At 35.4% G+C, this 17459-nt stretch overlaps 1 protein-coding gene across 2 annotated transcripts in view; it reads right to left on the minus strand.

The window, feature by feature from the left end:
* LOC129284280 (transcription elongation factor SPT6-like) overlaps nt 1–17459 on the minus strand; it is a 36273-nt gene that overhangs the window by 2864 nt on the left and 15950 nt on the right. For both annotated transcript variants that reach the window (XM_064110268.1, XM_064110262.1), the window contains exons 17-37: nt 16815–16965; nt 15614–15768; nt 14384–14582; nt 13554–13696; nt 12824–13018; nt 12474–12609; nt 11878–12015; nt 11141–11308; nt 10375–10502; nt 9363–9573; nt 8304–8451; nt 6948–7096; nt 5831–5971; nt 5245–5443; nt 4506–4621; nt 3794–3916; nt 3130–3328; nt 2616–2768; nt 2119–2196; nt 1520–1725; nt 454–665 (exon numbers count right to left, since the gene is read on the minus strand). In XM_064110268.1, coding sequence (XP_063966338.1) covers nt 454–665; nt 1520–1725; nt 2119–2196; nt 2616–2768; nt 3130–3328; nt 3794–3916; nt 4506–4621; nt 5245–5443; nt 5831–5971; nt 6948–7096; nt 8304–8451; nt 9363–9573; nt 10375–10502; nt 11141–11308; nt 11878–12015; nt 12474–12609; nt 12824–13018; nt 13554–13696; nt 14384–14582; nt 15614–15768; nt 16815–16965 — 3348 coding nt within the window. The remainder of the gene's footprint in view (nt 1–453; nt 666–1519; nt 1726–2118; nt 2197–2615; nt 2769–3129; nt 3329–3793; nt 3917–4505; nt 4622–5244; nt 5444–5830; nt 5972–6947; nt 7097–8303; nt 8452–9362; nt 9574–10374; nt 10503–11140; nt 11309–11877; nt 12016–12473; nt 12610–12823; nt 13019–13553; nt 13697–14383; nt 14583–15613; nt 15769–16814; nt 16966–17459) is intronic.

Below are 17459 nucleotides of genomic sequence, written 5' to 3' on the forward strand. Positions count from 1 at the left end.
TTACTCATCAGAGTAGCCCCATTATTCATTAGAATACTGTTATAAAACACCCGATTGCTCCATACAACATATAAGCAAATACAATCTAAAACAAAATAACACTCCTTCAAGTCAGGCTAATTGGTCAGGAGACAAAACACGCAAAACTAAGTGGACTGAGCAACAATTCACTAATTTGATCAAAGACAATATATGATTAGAACAGCAATTAGAACAACTGAATGAATATCATACAGATTAATCCATACTGGTGTTAGATGATATGGAAATTAGACAATAGGGTATTTGACCAAGAAGCTATAAACCACTTCAAAATATGCTATCTGACCAGATGGACATTAAAGTCACTTACAATTGTTCTTAAATAGAAAAATAGTATAAACTTTGGTCTTAAAATGGCATATCAGGACTTGAATTCCCCTATCCCTGAAGAAGAAATGTGAGTAACCATACCTCTGTGGTGTTCTTCCAGCACTCCTGTGTGGAACCTGTTGTTGTGTAGGAGTACTCCCACCCCATGACTGGCGAGGAGTGGTTCGTGATTGGTACTGGGGTGTGCCCTGGGGTGTCAAGCCTGCCACAGAAGGGGTACGGGCGGGGTTGATCTGGGGGGTCCTGTTTACCTGTGGGGTGCGGGCTACACCTCCCTGAGGGGTGCGCATTCCCTGGAAGATATTATGAAGGCCAAATATATGGTCAAACATGCAGTACAAGTAGCATATTTATTTCTTATACAAAACTACTATTACCAAACTTTTATCCTTACAGTTGACCAAAAAACTTCCTAACACTTCAGATAGAAAACATATTCACTGAGTGTGAATGGAAATAATTCTATATTTCTACAAAATACAATTTAACTCCATGAAAATATTTTTTTCATCACTTTAGGACATCCTATAAGGTTTTCTGTTTTTCTTCTTTTTTTTTTTACTATCATATAATAATAGTGACATTAACATTATAATACTTAAAACAGATACGAACCAATATCGCCATCTCGAGTCCTCAACTACTCATACCTGGCCAGTTTCCTGACCCATAATGCTAGTGTAGTCTAGTAATATAGACCCACTTAAATGATAACGTGCTAATTAACTACTCAATACATTTATACCGCAATAATTATGTTACCAAGTAGCAAAACAATTCCTTTTCTTTTCAAAAATTTAAGCTTCTCTATACGAATACAATTATAGGTCAATTTATTCTCTGTAGTATTAGTAGATATCTGAAAACGTACATTTTAACACAATGTATTTATAACACACAGTCAATGAGAGACCACACACAGTTCACTCCCCCTTTAAAATCTGACACATTGCCTAAAAAAAAAACACCTCAGAATAGAATTTAACCGAATAACTTAAAGACTTTCAAAGAAGTGTGTCATTTTCTCAATAAAGATCATAAAATACAAGCGATTCCATTATGCATTGCTCTATGCCAAAATGCATGTGAATATTCTATAACTCTTTGCTCTTTCAGAAAACAAGAACAAATCCAGAAACCCTCTCACCTGGTAAGAAGGAGTGGCACCAACAGGTGTAGTGATATTCTGTGGGGTAGTGTAGGGGTAGCCATAACCATAGCGACCTGCTGCTGTACCAGTCAAGGGTGTCTGACGGCCTGGAGTCTGTCGAGGGGTACCTTGAAGCACACTGGGCGTGGCATACATACCCCCTGTGAATGTGGTACCGGTCTTTTGGATCATGGGTGTGCCCGCTGGTGAAAAATCATTAAGCAAATTCATGAATATCAAATAAAATATGGAAAACATAAAACTATTATATTAAATTTTTTACAAATTTCTTTCATTTCTAAGTATGAGCTGTAATCAAGCATAGAAAAACTCTATTCGTTTACAAGTAAACTTGGTTGTATGAACAAAAGCTTTAAGACATGCAAGAAGAAATATTGATAAACTATTGTAAAACAATTTTTCTATTTTTTTTTTCCTCCTCAAAGAAAAAAAATGAAAATATGGACAACACACATGACCTAAGATCATTATCAATGCTACCATGGTCATTATCATCATCAAAATGAAAAATCAAACTTGTTGATGTCTTCAGTACTTGGTAAAGACACCAAAGAGAATACAAATGTCTTACTCACTTTGCCAAGGTGTGCCATCATGGGCCACAGACATAGGTGTCCTGTGAGTACTCATCGGTGTTGGAGTCACATTCATACCTGCAACAAAAGATGATGAACATATGAGTCAGATTATTGTCACTTCCATATGCATACATGTATATGACCCTAATTTAAAGTTCATCCCAATGTTTGTTCAGTCATTCTTGAGTAACTGTCTTCATAATGACCTCAAGTGATCTTTCGATGGTAAAACCCTAAAATCTAATCAGATAATAGTCCCTCCTATAGACATACTTGACCAAAGTTTAAAGTAGTTCCAATAAACAATTCATTCTAGGGTGATCACTAGAACATAAAATAGACTACTGGACAAATAAAAATAGCTTTTTAAAAGACAAAGTTGTACTATTAGTTTTTCAATTAGTTCATTCTGCTTGACATTTTTAATGTCCCTGACGGACGTATAATCTGTGTATAAATGCAATAAAATATATCAGTAATGTGCAGTAACTAACCAGGTATTGGATCTCTAAAATGAACCTTGAACCAGCGATGTAAAGAGTTGATGGTTGTGAACATCTGACCTCTGAACTTATACCCATCCGGTGTAATTGTAACATACTCATGTCTTCCTTTGCTACGCGGCTGGTATGACAATAGGAACTTGCCTGAATAAAAGACCACCAAACATAGCATGAAATGAATAGATAAAACTGAAGAAAAAGGACAATCAAAAGTACTAAGCTGTAATATATTTTTCTTGACTTAATTATGGAGTATACAAATCCTAATATACTCATACATTTTAGAATTCATTCAACCATAATGGCCAGATTCATGTGGGAAGACTGAAAATGCCTTAAAACAACATGGAATGAACATGGTTTAGCATTATCTTCCACATGTATAGATAAAATATCAGGTATATAAACCTAGTCAAAGCATTTAATCTAAGATCCAACATTGACCAAAAACAAATATGAAATTTTTGAAACTTTGAAACTGATCATATGTTCTGCTTTGTCATACCTGGATATTCTTTAGAGAAACACATGAAATATGGGATACGACTTGGTGCCTTCTTCTTTTCAGCAGCGAGACACTTGTCCATGAGTTCCTTGCTACCTCCTTCTACATCCCGGTAGTATTTATGAGAGGTGACGTCTCGTACGAAGGCTGCCATCGGCTGGATGTGACGGGCTATGATTTCATCCAAGTCCTCAAATCCCTGAAAATTAAAGATGATGAGAATACATATATTGTGAGATCATTTCCACATGTGAATATTTGCATTTACATCACATTTCTCACAAGACGGATCACATCAAGTAAGACAGAATATTTTATATATTAACAAAATCATCTATCTCTTTATGATTAACCATATGAGTACAGACAATTATGATGATGTATAGAAAAATAAAAAAAATTGAATAAATGTTTATTTTATCTACTACAAGAAAGAAAGCAACATAAGTCCAAGGAATGGTGAAATTATGGCTCAATAAAATAGAAAAATTTCTTTGCAATGATGATGATGATTATGAAGATGATATCAATAAAGATAATGATTATGATTATGAAGATAATAATTATGGTGCATTGAGTGGGATAGATTGCTCATAATAACAAAAACACATCTTGCATCAATATAATGTTTTAAAGTGTTAAAAGACAATGATGATATACCAACCTCTTCTCCAATCTTTAATGTTGATCCCAGACTGAAATCATTATCTTTGCCTTCTTCTTGTACATCAATATGCTGATAAATACCATCATCTACTTTCCATGTAACAGTTAAGTGATCAGCTCCCTATTAAATCAAATTAAATCAAATCAAATCATTTAATGTTGATCCCAGACTGAAATCATTATCTTTACCTTCTTCTTGTACATCAATATGCTGATAAATACCATCATCTACCTTCCATGTCACTGTCAAATGATCAGCTCCCTAATAAATCCAATTAAGTCAATCAAATCATTGAAAGTTAATTTTTAAATATAATCATTCTGAATTGTTGTGTAGGAAGATTTTTTGGTGTATTTTGTGTACTTCTGTGTTGTTTCTTTTGAACAAAAATCCTCGCAAATTCTGATTTTTGTTTTACCATTAAATTTCACAAACACATCCACATCATCATATATAATCTGGCCTGCCTACACACAATGTACGCATTCTACACTTTAATCCATAGAGATGTATTCGTGCTAGTGAGATGTATTCAAACCAGTTGCTGTGTGAGGTACCCACGATACTGAGGAAACTCCCTGACTTCACATAGCAAAAATACACATTTTAAATTTAAAAAAAAACACTACCTTCAAGTACATTTAGCATTAGAGAAAAATTTATATTGCTTATCTATCCACAAGAATAATTCATATTTGCAGAAATTTACCTTACTACTTGGTCTAATGATGACATCGCCTACATCTGATTCTCTCATCACTTTCTCAGCTTGCTTGTAGGTGATATTTTGGAAGGATGGATGCACGATAACCCTCTTCACATATGCTGAATTTATATAAAGTAAAGAAAACAGTATTTAAAAAAATTGTGAATATCTTAATTAAAATCTGAAAAATAAGAAAATGTGCCTAATTTTATTGTTACTTTCTATACATGAATACATATATAGTGACAAAACATCACATATGATAATTTTTTCTAAAGTATAAAACATTGAATTACAGGTAATACTCGGCTGCCAATTACGTAATTACGGCTGCCAAGCTACAGCTGGGGTAACAATATCCAAGTCCTTTGAAAGCGCATAGAGACATTATTCGTAATCGTGATATGCGCTATACAAGAACTGTTTATTATTATTATTACTCGTGGAACAGCGGTTCATTTCATAATCTACATAAGAAAACCATACCTGACATCCATAAATATTACGAATGAATACAATTAAAAGAAATTTTTGAAGACTTTCTTCATTTCCCATATGCATATATTTTAAAAATTCCTATCTCTTCTAATAACAAATCAAACACAAGGTAAGAAGATGATGTTTTCTGTTGAAACGTCATGGAATATTTTTCAATAAATCTTGGTTCTGATTCACAATTTTTCATCCGATTGAACTCAAACCGAGGAATGATATTAATCACTTCAAACAGGATGTGACTTACTGCTGGATGCTGCGGCCTTCTTCTTCTCATCTTCATCCTTTTGTTTATCCATCTCAGCTGATTCATAGTCATAGTAAGTATCACGAGGCGGTGCCCATTCTCCGTTACGATCCTGGAGATCGGAGCTCCTACTCGTCAGATCCACCTGAAACCTCTCAATGTCAATCTTCATGATGCGAGCGTGGAGGGTCATACCAATCTACACAGAATCAAGTAACTGATTATTCACTCATCTCCAATTTGTCTGTGCAAATTGTGGACTATTTGAATGCAAACATAGTGGACATTGCAGGAAACTTACAATCCATTGAAAAGCTCCAAATCGGTACTGAAACTGGAAATTATACATTTGCAATTCATTATACACTCCATCCATTTCTTGCATCAAAAAATTGCAACTAACCTATCGGTTTCAATTTTGTAGCTGATATCTGCAATCGATTGCAACTTCCCGGGTTCTTGCAAATTACCATTCACAAAAAAACACAATGGCAATCTGTAATTGAAACTTCTTAACCACTTTTCAGATTATCTGTACAACATCAATTAAAGGACATTTGATGGTCAGTTGATAGGTCAGACTTACCTTGACCCTGTCTTCAGGATTCTTGACCTTGCTATCACTCAAGAACTTGGTGTGAATAAATCCCATGATGCCATTGTCCAGACGAACTTTGACCCCTACTGCCTGACCTGGGCAGTTACCCGTGTCAAAGTGGCTCCATACCTGAGTGAGAGAGATTGTAATTGGGAAATGATCAAAGTCTAGTCTGCAAAACATTGTTCAGAGAACAGGGACTTCTCAACTGCTGCTTTCTGACTCTAAGGAAAAAACATCAGTTTGAATTTATCAATTTCTTGCGACGAAGAGCTTATCCCCACTGAATATCGTAATCTAACAAGTGGAATGCCTCTGGCGGTCTCACTTGCCTCACGAGATTCAATATAGCAGCAGTGCTGACTTTGAAAACTACTATAACTTGCACAAGATGTTCAGTGATACTTGGTTACTCTTATGTACACGTTCTATGAACTAGACCAATACACTTACACAGATATGATGGTAATTCATCAGAGACCCCCATTATGGCCAAAGTTCATTGACCTTTGACCTTGGTCATGTGACCTGAAATGCGCACAGGATGTTCAGTGATACTTGATTACTATTATGTCCAAGTTTCATGAATCAGATCCATAAACTTTCAAAGTTATGATGGTAATTCAACAGATACCCCCAATTCGGCCAAAGTTCATTGACCCTAAATGACCTTTGACCTTGGTCATGTGACGTGAAACTCGTGCAGGATGTTCAGTGATACTTTATTAACCTTATGTCCAAATTTCATGAACTAGGTCCATATATTTTCTAAGTTATGATGACATTTCAAAAACTTAACCTTAAGTTAAGATTTTGATGTTGATTCCCCCAACATGGTCCAAGTTCATTGACCCTAAATGACCTTTGACCTCGGTCATGTGACATGAAACTCAGGCAGGATGTTCAGTAATACTTGATTGACCTTATGGCCAAGTTTCATGAACTAGGTCCATATACTTTCTAAGTAATGTTGTCATTTCAAAAACTTAACCTTCGGTTAAGATTTGGTGTTGACGCCGCCGCCGCCGCCGCCGTCGAAAAAGCGGCGCCTATAGTCTCACTCTGCTATGCAGGTGAGACAAAAACAACAAACAATCTGTCTTACCTCGTTGAGTTCAAAGAAGTTATCTTGTTGACAGAAGGGACAGAGCCATAATCCTGTCTCATCATTCTTACTAGGATTAGCATCATCTAACATCTCCCTGGTGGGTCTCCTCCTTGCAATACCAGTCACTACACATGTTACCATTTTACCTGTAAAAGGTTATACAAAGTTTGTTCCAACAAAGTCAAGCACCTGTAAGCAAAGTTTTTAGTGTGACAAAGAATACCTGACAATTTTTACTGACATTGCTTCAGAGTATCCAAATTTTCCTGATATACCATGTTTGAGATGCCAACATTTCAAATCAACAATAATTATATTGAAGATGAGCCCATCCATTCCTGAAATTTCAGGTGTAGGCATAAACCAATGCAAAGTTTTGAATTCAACCAATTTTCATGATACATCATATCAGATATACATACCTTACAATCAACATAACACTATTTGGAGGGAAAAACTTCCCTCCCTGTCCCATGGAACATCAGGGGAGAAAAGAGTACTTAACCTTTCTGCATTGGCATGTAAACATGTAGGTAAAACCTATTAAAGGAGAATGAAACTCTTGGAGCAAGTTAGCTTTTGTGAAAGCAGAAAAATCAAAGAATAAGATCAACAAAACTTTGAGTAAAATAGGACTAGCAATAAAAGAGTTATGAGCATTTGAATGTCGAGATCACTAATGCTATGGAGATCCTCCCATTGGCAATGCGACCAAGATCTGTGATGTCACACACGTACAACTCTCCCATTCGGACACTGAAAATATACCCCAAAACATCTCTTTTTGCTCATTCTAATCATATGACAAACGATTCATCAATGATATAATGTTGTGAAACCTCTGTACTTGTCATCTCATAAATAAAACACCTAACCTTGTGATAGACTCTATAAAAGTGAGAATATAAGTGAAATAAGTACTAAAGTAATGAGGGAGTTGTACGTGTGTGATATCACAGATCTTGGTCGCATTGCCGATGGGAGGATCTACATGGCACTAGTGATCTCAATATTCAAATGCTCATAACTTTCTTATTATTCATTCAATCTTCCTCAAACTTTCAACAATATGTTTCTTTGATTTTTCTCTTTGATATGGATTCAGCTAGTTTCAAGGGTTTCATTCTCCTTTAAGGAAAACTGTGTTATCATTTTTCTTCAGTAACATGAACCTAAAAGGGAACTAGTGCATATGTTGTCTATCATGCAACCATCACTGCAAATCACTTCCAGGTCCATTCAATGTCCAGACAATTCCTTGGAATACTTTACAAGTCCCAAATAAAAATTCTGAAACATATTTTTTGTTCAGTCCCATGAACTCATTTAAGTGTTTTTTACCCTGGCACTCACCTCTATAGAATGTCTCTGGTGTTTCCTTTGTCAGAGTACTGAAGGCTTCTTCAGGGGTGAATGGATGAAAAGGCGTCCTAAGATCCTTGTAGCGGCTGTTCAGTTCAGCTCTGATATCATACAATGTGATACTCCTATTACCATAACCCTGCAAATTCAATGTAGAAATTAAAATGAATTTTTCATCTCATAACAATTTAATGTACCACGAACTGCCAATAAAGCACATAGTCCATGTACTTAGTTAGCCCTATGCCAAAGATAACTCTGGCTGTATTTATTGAGAATTGTATTTACTGCATTTAAATTTTAATCAATAGGATAAAGCCTATCTTTATTTTTGGTAAATCACTACAAACATGCATGTCACTATTCAATTGTAATGCATGTCCCCAAAAACAGTTATGGTGTGAAGGATATAAACTTAAAATGTGTTTTATTGGATAAATTTTCTGATTTTACATCCAACTTTAATTTGATCAGGTGCACAACCTCTGCAAATTGTAACCTTTAATTTGAAGAGCTTGCACCATTGCGTACACTTCACACCATACACATACAAATACATGCTAAAAGCTATAATCATGTAGATTATGAACTATGCAACAGGAGAATGGAACATATACACTTTCAAATCTGAACTCCAGATAGAAGACATTGGAGAAATGTTCATGTTCATCTGTTTCATTCTTGATTTTTTTAAAAACCCACATGTTTACAAGACATGAGAAATAGGTATACAAAACTTAATCATGAAAAAGAAATGGAGAAGTAATATATCTTGTAATTAAGAGTGAACTTTCATAAATACGAACGGGTAATTTATTTTTATAGTAAAATAAACCAAGGAATGCAATGGAGTAATGGTACAAATCATAAATAAATTCATGAAACAGGAAATATAATAAAGGAAACTGCAAATCAAGCTTGGGCAAGTAAGTCCACACAATGACAAGATTTTTCATCATCATCATCACCGTCATCATCACCATCACCATCACCATCATCATCATCATCACCATCACCATCATCATCACCATCATCATCATCAAGGCTTACCTGTCTTTCAAGTTCCTCTGCAAAGGCATCCAGGTCCAGATCCTTGAGTTTATCAGGGTTCTCTAGAATCTCTTCTAGTGCTTCTGCAGGGTTTGCATCATCAGCAGCTTCATCATACTCTAAGGCATCTACAGCCATCTTTCTGGCCCATTCATATGTCTCAGGGTGGATACGGGTGCTATCAAGGACTTCAATGTATGTATCATCAGCACTGCAACAAATCACATTTCAATTCTATTTCATTTTGATTTCTAATACAGAAGCCATTGCGTAGGGTGAATGTGTTTTATTCATACCACATACCTGGTCTCGTTGTGTTGTAGTAACAATCATGTATACAACACAATGTTTTAACTATAACAACAAAAGGAGCATTATTGTTTTTTTTTGTAAAATAACCATTGCTGGTCTTCTTTATTCATCAAACAAAATATATTTACAGTGCTAACATTTGCCTCCATTTCTGGAGGGAAATACATGTACATGGTTTTCTGGATTTCACATTTTCTTCTATCTGTAAACGATATCTTAATAGGTAAAACAAAATATCAAAAAGCCTTTGAATCGTTATTTTCCTTTTAGATTCTTTTCCAGCGAAACATTTATGAATTATTATTGTTGAGATCATTTCATTTGTCACAAGTTATCATAAGATCTTGAGGTTATTCAAATTTTAACACAATATGACAATCAATGCAATTGATTGCTGATCATGGTGATCACATAACAAAACTTGATAAAAGGCATCATCGATCTACAGTTATTGGGATCAACCCATGACAAGACCAAATCCATACTCTTGTACAATCTGGTGTCTTTGAGAAATGCCACAAAAGGGTCCTAGAGGCAAGAAGGGAAAGGGTAAAGAGTGCTCCAATGCACTTAATCAATGATCAGCTACGATTTGTCAGTCATGTTGTTTGTAACTTAACTCACAACTAAGAAAATGGCATTAAATGAATCTACTGTGATTGTCAATGTATATTCAAATTCTTATCTTGTCTTGACTTACCCATCACCAGCTGAAGCAGTGTCTATCTTCAGGAATCCAGCACAGTTGATGAAGACCTTAGGACCGAGCTGACAGTGGGTTACTAGTTGATTACGATTGTCTAAACGCTGGTTCTTCTGCTTCAGGGTCTGTAGATAAATCAACATACAAAACCATTTGATATAAAACAAACATAGTTTAAATATATTTTGTTTCAGCCAATTGCAATATAAGAGGAAGCACTTCTTGAATTGGAAGGTAAAGTGAGTTGTATCTGCAGAGGGGAAAGACATGTGGCTTTTATTTTCTGATACAAACTTTTTTTTTAAATATTAGATCAAACAAACTCAAGATAGTGTGACAAATGGAAAAGATAGAGGCTGAAAGTAGGACACTGCAGAATTTTCTATACATAAATAAATGAAGACAGAGCTGTCAACCTGAACAAAAGCATTTCAGTATCTTTAAAGCTGAAACTTTCTTCAGTAATATCATTATTTTCAAAGAAATACCACAGGACAACACATAAAAATGAAACTTAAGAAATCAGTATTTTGCAAGAAACCATCAGTATTCTTCTCATTTTTCAGTACTAAATACTGAAAATCAATACTTATTGGAAGCTTTGTAAAGATTTTCACAAAAAATAGGGACACAATGGTTGAAGTAGCTCGCTCTCTCACCAAAAATCAGGACCAACCCTATTATATAAGGACAGTTGGCACAAATGAAACACCCATACACAGACACTAAACAGTTGAAACTGCGATGTTCACCGACTACTTACCCTGACTAAAGCATTGCCTTTCCTGGGACCCAGCCCACATATAAACTGAACGAGAGAGACTGTGTGAGGATGTAAGATAGCCCTGTTGATGTCGACGCCCACCTCGTTGACCCTGTAGATGAACTCTTGGTGGAGAGCCTCCTTCAGTTCATCTTGGCTCACGGCGTCCTACAAAATAATATATTATGAACCAAACATATTAAACAAATGACATATGGTGGTGTGTCCAGTCAGGGCCAAATAATTTACAAAGTGTGAGAAGGGTCCATGATTATACCTCACCAAGACCAACTTCCATAAGACCAAATTTGGTATAATCTAGTTAGCAAGTCCTATTACCTTGGTCCCTATAAAATAGCACAGGCAAGCATCCAGTATTATTACATACCTCTTCCCAGTCCTTCTATACTTAACACTGAGCTGCCCAAAAATCTGAATATACTGGTATTGGTTATAAGTTATACATAATCTGTTTCTGATTTGTCCAAGGAAGAAATATATCATTGGCTCTGCAGCCCTTTCAAGTTCTAATTGATATAGTTTTTTTTTTTTTTATTGTAACAAGTAAGATTGAATCCTTGCTATTGCTCATAAGGAAGTTCTTCAATTCAATTCAGTATCTTTTGGATTTATGCAAGTTTAAATTTTTACATGGCATACGTTAGCTCATTTTATGTGAAACTTTTCTTTTAGGAAATACCCCAACCCCAAGATCTTGATTAAAACCAATGCCAAACCTGTTGAGGATGAAGTTTCAAGCAGAGGAGATCATCGTCTGGATTACATAATCGAGAGAACTCAATCAGCGGATCCTGTAACCTACGTGATATTGACACTGCCTGACGTAGCAACGGTGGGTAGTCACGGAATTCCGTCTGAAATGAACATCAAAGGAATGATGGGTAGAAGCCATTAATATTAAATTGCTCTACAAAATTGGTTTCTTTTTTCATATTTGGAAACTTATATAATGTTACATCAATAATTTATGGGGTTTTTTTTTCAAATATCCACATGCAGATATCATTAGAAAATATGTTCATGACAGTTACTAAATTGTAACATGAAACATTCCAGCATAGCCACTGGAGATGTCACATCTTCACAAAGCATACTCTTGCTACATTAAAATGGTCTTAAACATAAGGCTGGTATCTCAATTGGCCAAATTGCATAGGTTCAGAATATTGACAGCAGTTATAGGAAAATTACTCTATCAGATAATTGAAACCTCATTATTTGGGGTTATTACAAAGAAGCCTTCCTTGCTTCTCATTGTGCATTTCGAATGGGGTGGTCACAAGTGTTATGAGATAAATATCTATTAGCCTACCTCAACTAGCTTGGAAGCCTGGTATACAACAGCCACATTGCTGTCGAGCAATTGAACTTTGATTGGCGCCATCTGTTGTTCCGACTCCAGATCTTCGATGCATCCCCTGATGTCTTGCAACACAGATGTTGTGTTCCTGCGAAACATTTAATCATTGAAGAATAGATACATGTTTTAAAAGTAAAACATCTGAAAAGAGTAAACTACAGAGGAGATGAAATTAAAAATGTTCTTTAATATTAATGAAAATTATTCTTCTTTTCAACGATATATATCTGAGCAGTTTACAACATTGATGCACCAAAAATTAACCAAAATCAAATCAATTATTCAGAATTCCCGACATTCACCTTCCTTCCGAGGCTACAGCTATAACATGAGGTTTCTGATTTGAGATGAATGTTTTCAGTGATTCTACGTCAGCTTCCTTGAGGTCACGATCTCGCTGCCAGAAGGCATTCCTTCGTCTCAAAAAGTGAGGCAATCGAAGGAAGTCTGTCACTTCTCCCTCGCCGTCAAGCATACAACAGAATGCTGCACTGTCCCTGGAATCAAAAAGAAAATACTTGTTAATAGCAAACATCCAGTCTCCATAACAGAAAATAGCTACGATTTTGCTTAATATACTATAGAAAATTCATATCGCAAGTACTCAGGGTGGTCAAACTCAGACTTTTTCTTCCCTATTCAGTGTCAATGGTTGGGAGGTAACTCTGAACCTTCATTAAAGACAAGATTAGTATTTCCAATAAGGAAGTGAAGTACAATCACCATCAACACCACTGTCATCACCATCATCATCACGACCACCTTCACCACCAATATCATTATTGTCATCATCATCATCGCCTCTAAACCATAATGGTTTCCAACATCTCAACCATCATCACACTGTCAAAGACTCATCCATTTATCATATATGGTGACTAATAAAGCACTTTGCAAATCTTATCACCTGAGTCCCATCGTGCTGTTTCCATACAAAAATTATCATCATAATTGATCAACTCCAGATCATAATGGTATCTCTAACATCACATCTGCTATTACACACAATATGATCTTAAAGGGTTGACTTACATTGCACTTGTGAAGGCGAATCCCATAACCCTTAATCCCATCCGACTGTTTCCATCCAAGAAATCATCTTCATCTTCTTCCATGGGTTGATCTACTTGTAATGGCATCACCTTCAGGTAATTGAACATCTTTGTGCAGCATTGCTAAAATTGGAAAGAGAATTGTTTATAAAATGTGTGAATACAATAAATCATGATTTCATCATTACTACAAATTTCCTTTGAAAGTGCATAAAGTCTAAACATGTAAAGTAAACAATAATCAGGATAAGAAAGGCACAATATTCTTCCCTTGGCACATGTTCATTGTTTTCATCCCTTGAGAGTAGATTTTATTACAACTCCAGTACCTGATGACCAGTTATCAACTTTTAAGGAAAATGATAACTTCAACAAATTTGTGTAGCACTATGGACTACAAGGTTGCTCATTATTATCTCCAATTCAATAAAATTTAAACAAATCAAAGGGCTACTCTAGATGCTTAAATACCAAATTGTTCAATATACATACAAATCCTCGATATGGGCATTTCATTAAGACGTTTGTAAGTCAGGAGCAACTTTAGGAATGACTAGTAATCCTTTCTTGTGGTAAATGATATTCCACCATATTTTCATTGATGTTGATTTAGCACCTAATAAAGAATCACCAGCCATTTGTATGTTACTTGCAACTTTACAAATGACTTGTGATCCTTTCTTACGAACTACATCAATACCAATGAAAATCTGCTGTTTATCATTAACCACAATAAAGTATCACCAGTCCTTCGTAAAGAGCTTCTAACTTACGAGCAGATAACCACTATCAGAATCATCCAGTACTGACCTTGATTATACCTTCTTTGGCTTCAGCAATAAGCTTTGTCTTGAGTTCTTTGGCAAGTTGAGGGTAGAGGATACTCTTAAGGGCCATCTCGAGGGCACCACTCCTTTCTTTGTTCCAGGCCTGTACCTCAGAACGGAACTCATCTAGGTAGTACAACTGCTTCATCTCCTCAAAGTAAGTGGCTGATGTGTAGGATGTACTGAAGGAGTCAGATAACATAGAAAAGGAATTACAATGAAGACTGTTACCAAACCCAAAGGCCCTATTCTTCAAGGTGGTTTTGAATCTGAGGTTTAAACCATGGTTTATTCAGATCTTATAGATTAATTATGCTGAAGACTGCAACTTTATTGAAAAAGAGTCCAATAATGAATGAATTTTGTGACAAACTTGGACTTGCTACTAAAGTTACAGCATTTATAAGCTCATTGTCTATCAAAATCAATTTAAATAAACAATGGGCTAATTAAAGCTGTGACCTTACTATGTTACCTGTTACCTGTTACTCAAGCAAAACCATTACTGAGCCCACTGCTTATTTTAAATAATCTAAATATAAAACAGTATTTTATGCTGTCACCTTGTGACAAAAGTACACATTAAATTATACAACTACTTCTCAATATATGCAATGAATTCAGCATAATTAATACATAAAATTTGTATAGCAATGGTTTCAGACCACAGATTCAAAACCACCTTTGTTCATTCAGACCAAGGCTTTCGTAGCAAAGGGAAAGATATAATGGATCCTCATTTACACATTTAACATAAATTCATCTGTAATTACCTAATGCAAATGTCTAAACTACTGGTATACACAGATTAAATTAACTCTGACAAGTCTATCAAACCAATGACAGTTTATGTTGTGCACAATCATAAACTAAAATGATTCGTCTCTGTTTTCTACTCCAAATAAAATGTTACAATGTTCTCAATTTGCCATGGTTTGAGCAATCAAGGACGTAAAGAAAAAATGAGGGGAAAAAATGTTGAGGGGGCCTTAACACAAAACTTAGCAATCATCGTAGAACATTTCTTAAAATTGATTGAATTGACTACATTGTACAATTAAGCATGAAAATCAAGCGTATGATATATCGCTATCCTTTTTATTACGGGACCCAGATGTACAGAAAGGTTCATTACTTTTCTTGAATAACCCAAGAAAGTAGAAGAAAGAGAGAGAGAAAGAGAGGATTCAGTTTTAAGAAATGCTCTACCAACCTTGATGCCTGTGCCATATCAAGAGACATGGTCATCGTGATGAGTTTGTCTTTCTCTGCCTGTACTAGCTTCAGGTATTGATCTCCTAATAGATCCTTCACTTGTTTATTCTTCAGGTATTTGCTTCCAAAGATGGGATGACTCTCATCAATTTCCTGTACAAGTTAAAAAGGAACATGAGTAATCAGCTAAGTGAAGTGTAAGGCAAAGAAATACAGGGCACTTTCTCACAAAATCTTGTGATAGGTTCAAATCAAACTCAAATTTCAATTGATCCAATATTCCTTTCTCTTAATTACACAAATTTAGATCAATCATAATTTGAGATTGACAATATGGAATGTTGGGTAAGTCAGTGTATAGCTTTGAAATTCTGGCAAGTATTTCTAAATTGAGGCTATTTGTTTACATTTCATTAATTAATAAGTCTATTACTGCTCAATGTTTCTTTGCTATTATTCTTTCAAATTCTACATGGACTCTCCTCTACATCTCTATCAGGAGTGAATGAAAGCTTACCAACAAAATCCAACATTATTAGTAGAAGCATTTAACATAGTCAAATTTCCTTAAGTAACTATCTGTATAGAAGAACCACATATCTTTGAAATTTTGTTTCCCTTGAATGAAAATTACCCCCACTGAAACATGTATAACAAGAATCTGTCCATTAAGTGCTGGGTGTTTCATGAAAGTTGTTGGCACTGACTAAATTGTCAGTGCTGGCAATTTTAATGAAACCCTTGGTTTTGATTGGCTGACAGGCCTCTGACTGCTACTATGGTAATTGTTGGAGAAAGACAGCTTGTCAGTGCTGACAGCTTTTTCCTGAAACAATCCCCAGATCATAAAAAACAATTTTGTCTCCCTTTTGCAGCCTTTACTAAGTGACTCCACAGTACTCTGAAACAACACCAAGCACAACAATCAGATACACTGATCCATACATATTGGGTCTAGTGGTTAGAGCATTGGACTCATAATTGCAAGGTTGTGAGTTTGTATCCCCACTCTGCCGTTGTCTCCACTCTGATAAAAAGACCCAAGTGTAATATCTGTTGTCTATAAGATCAGCCACTATGCCTAGTTAACTTAGGTGTAAAATGTTTCCTATGTAATTGGTTATATACTAGCTTGGCGTTTACCAGCAAAGAGCTGACCTGTCGAGTTCCTACTGGAGTTACCATACACAGAAACATACCTTGATCCCCTTCTTGGTAGGTTTGACTGATATCTTGGCTCTCTCATAATATGTCTGTCTAACACACTGTCTGACCAGAGGGTCATGTGCTATCTGAAGGGCTACCATGTACCTTGCTGCCTTCAGAACACCTTCCTCATCCTTGAATTTACTGCAAAGGAAGAATGGAAACAAAGTAAGAATACATGGATCATGACCATTGTCACAACAAATGAGATACTAGCAATGGCTTAAAAATTCAGATATTTCCAATTCAGATTTTTCCCCTTTCATTTTTCTCCCATTAAATTATACACTTGAATTTCAAAAGACTTAAAGAAGAATGATATGGGGCACAATTCACAATCTTTTATCCTATAAAAGGGATTTTATTTGTTTATAAGATATTGTTTTATATTTACAATAATCATGCAATGAATTATACACATAACATCAAAATGAACTAGCATAACATGGATCAAGAACTTCTCAAAAGAACTATAATCAAATTTTGCATTGTAAAAATATTGAATAATCTTGGTGAACAATGGTCATCAGGGGTGTTTCATCACCATTTGACGTCTGACAGGCTCTCTTTGTTATGGTCTGTTGAAAAATGCTTGTGTATGACCATTGTTATGGTAATTATAGGAAAATGACAGACAA

This window comes from Lytechinus pictus, chromosome 2 (assembly GCF_037042905.1).
Source record: "Lytechinus pictus isolate F3 Inbred chromosome 2, Lp3.0, whole genome shotgun sequence".
Classification (NCBI taxonomy): domain Eukaryota; kingdom Metazoa; phylum Echinodermata; class Echinoidea; order Temnopleuroida; family Toxopneustidae; genus Lytechinus; species Lytechinus pictus.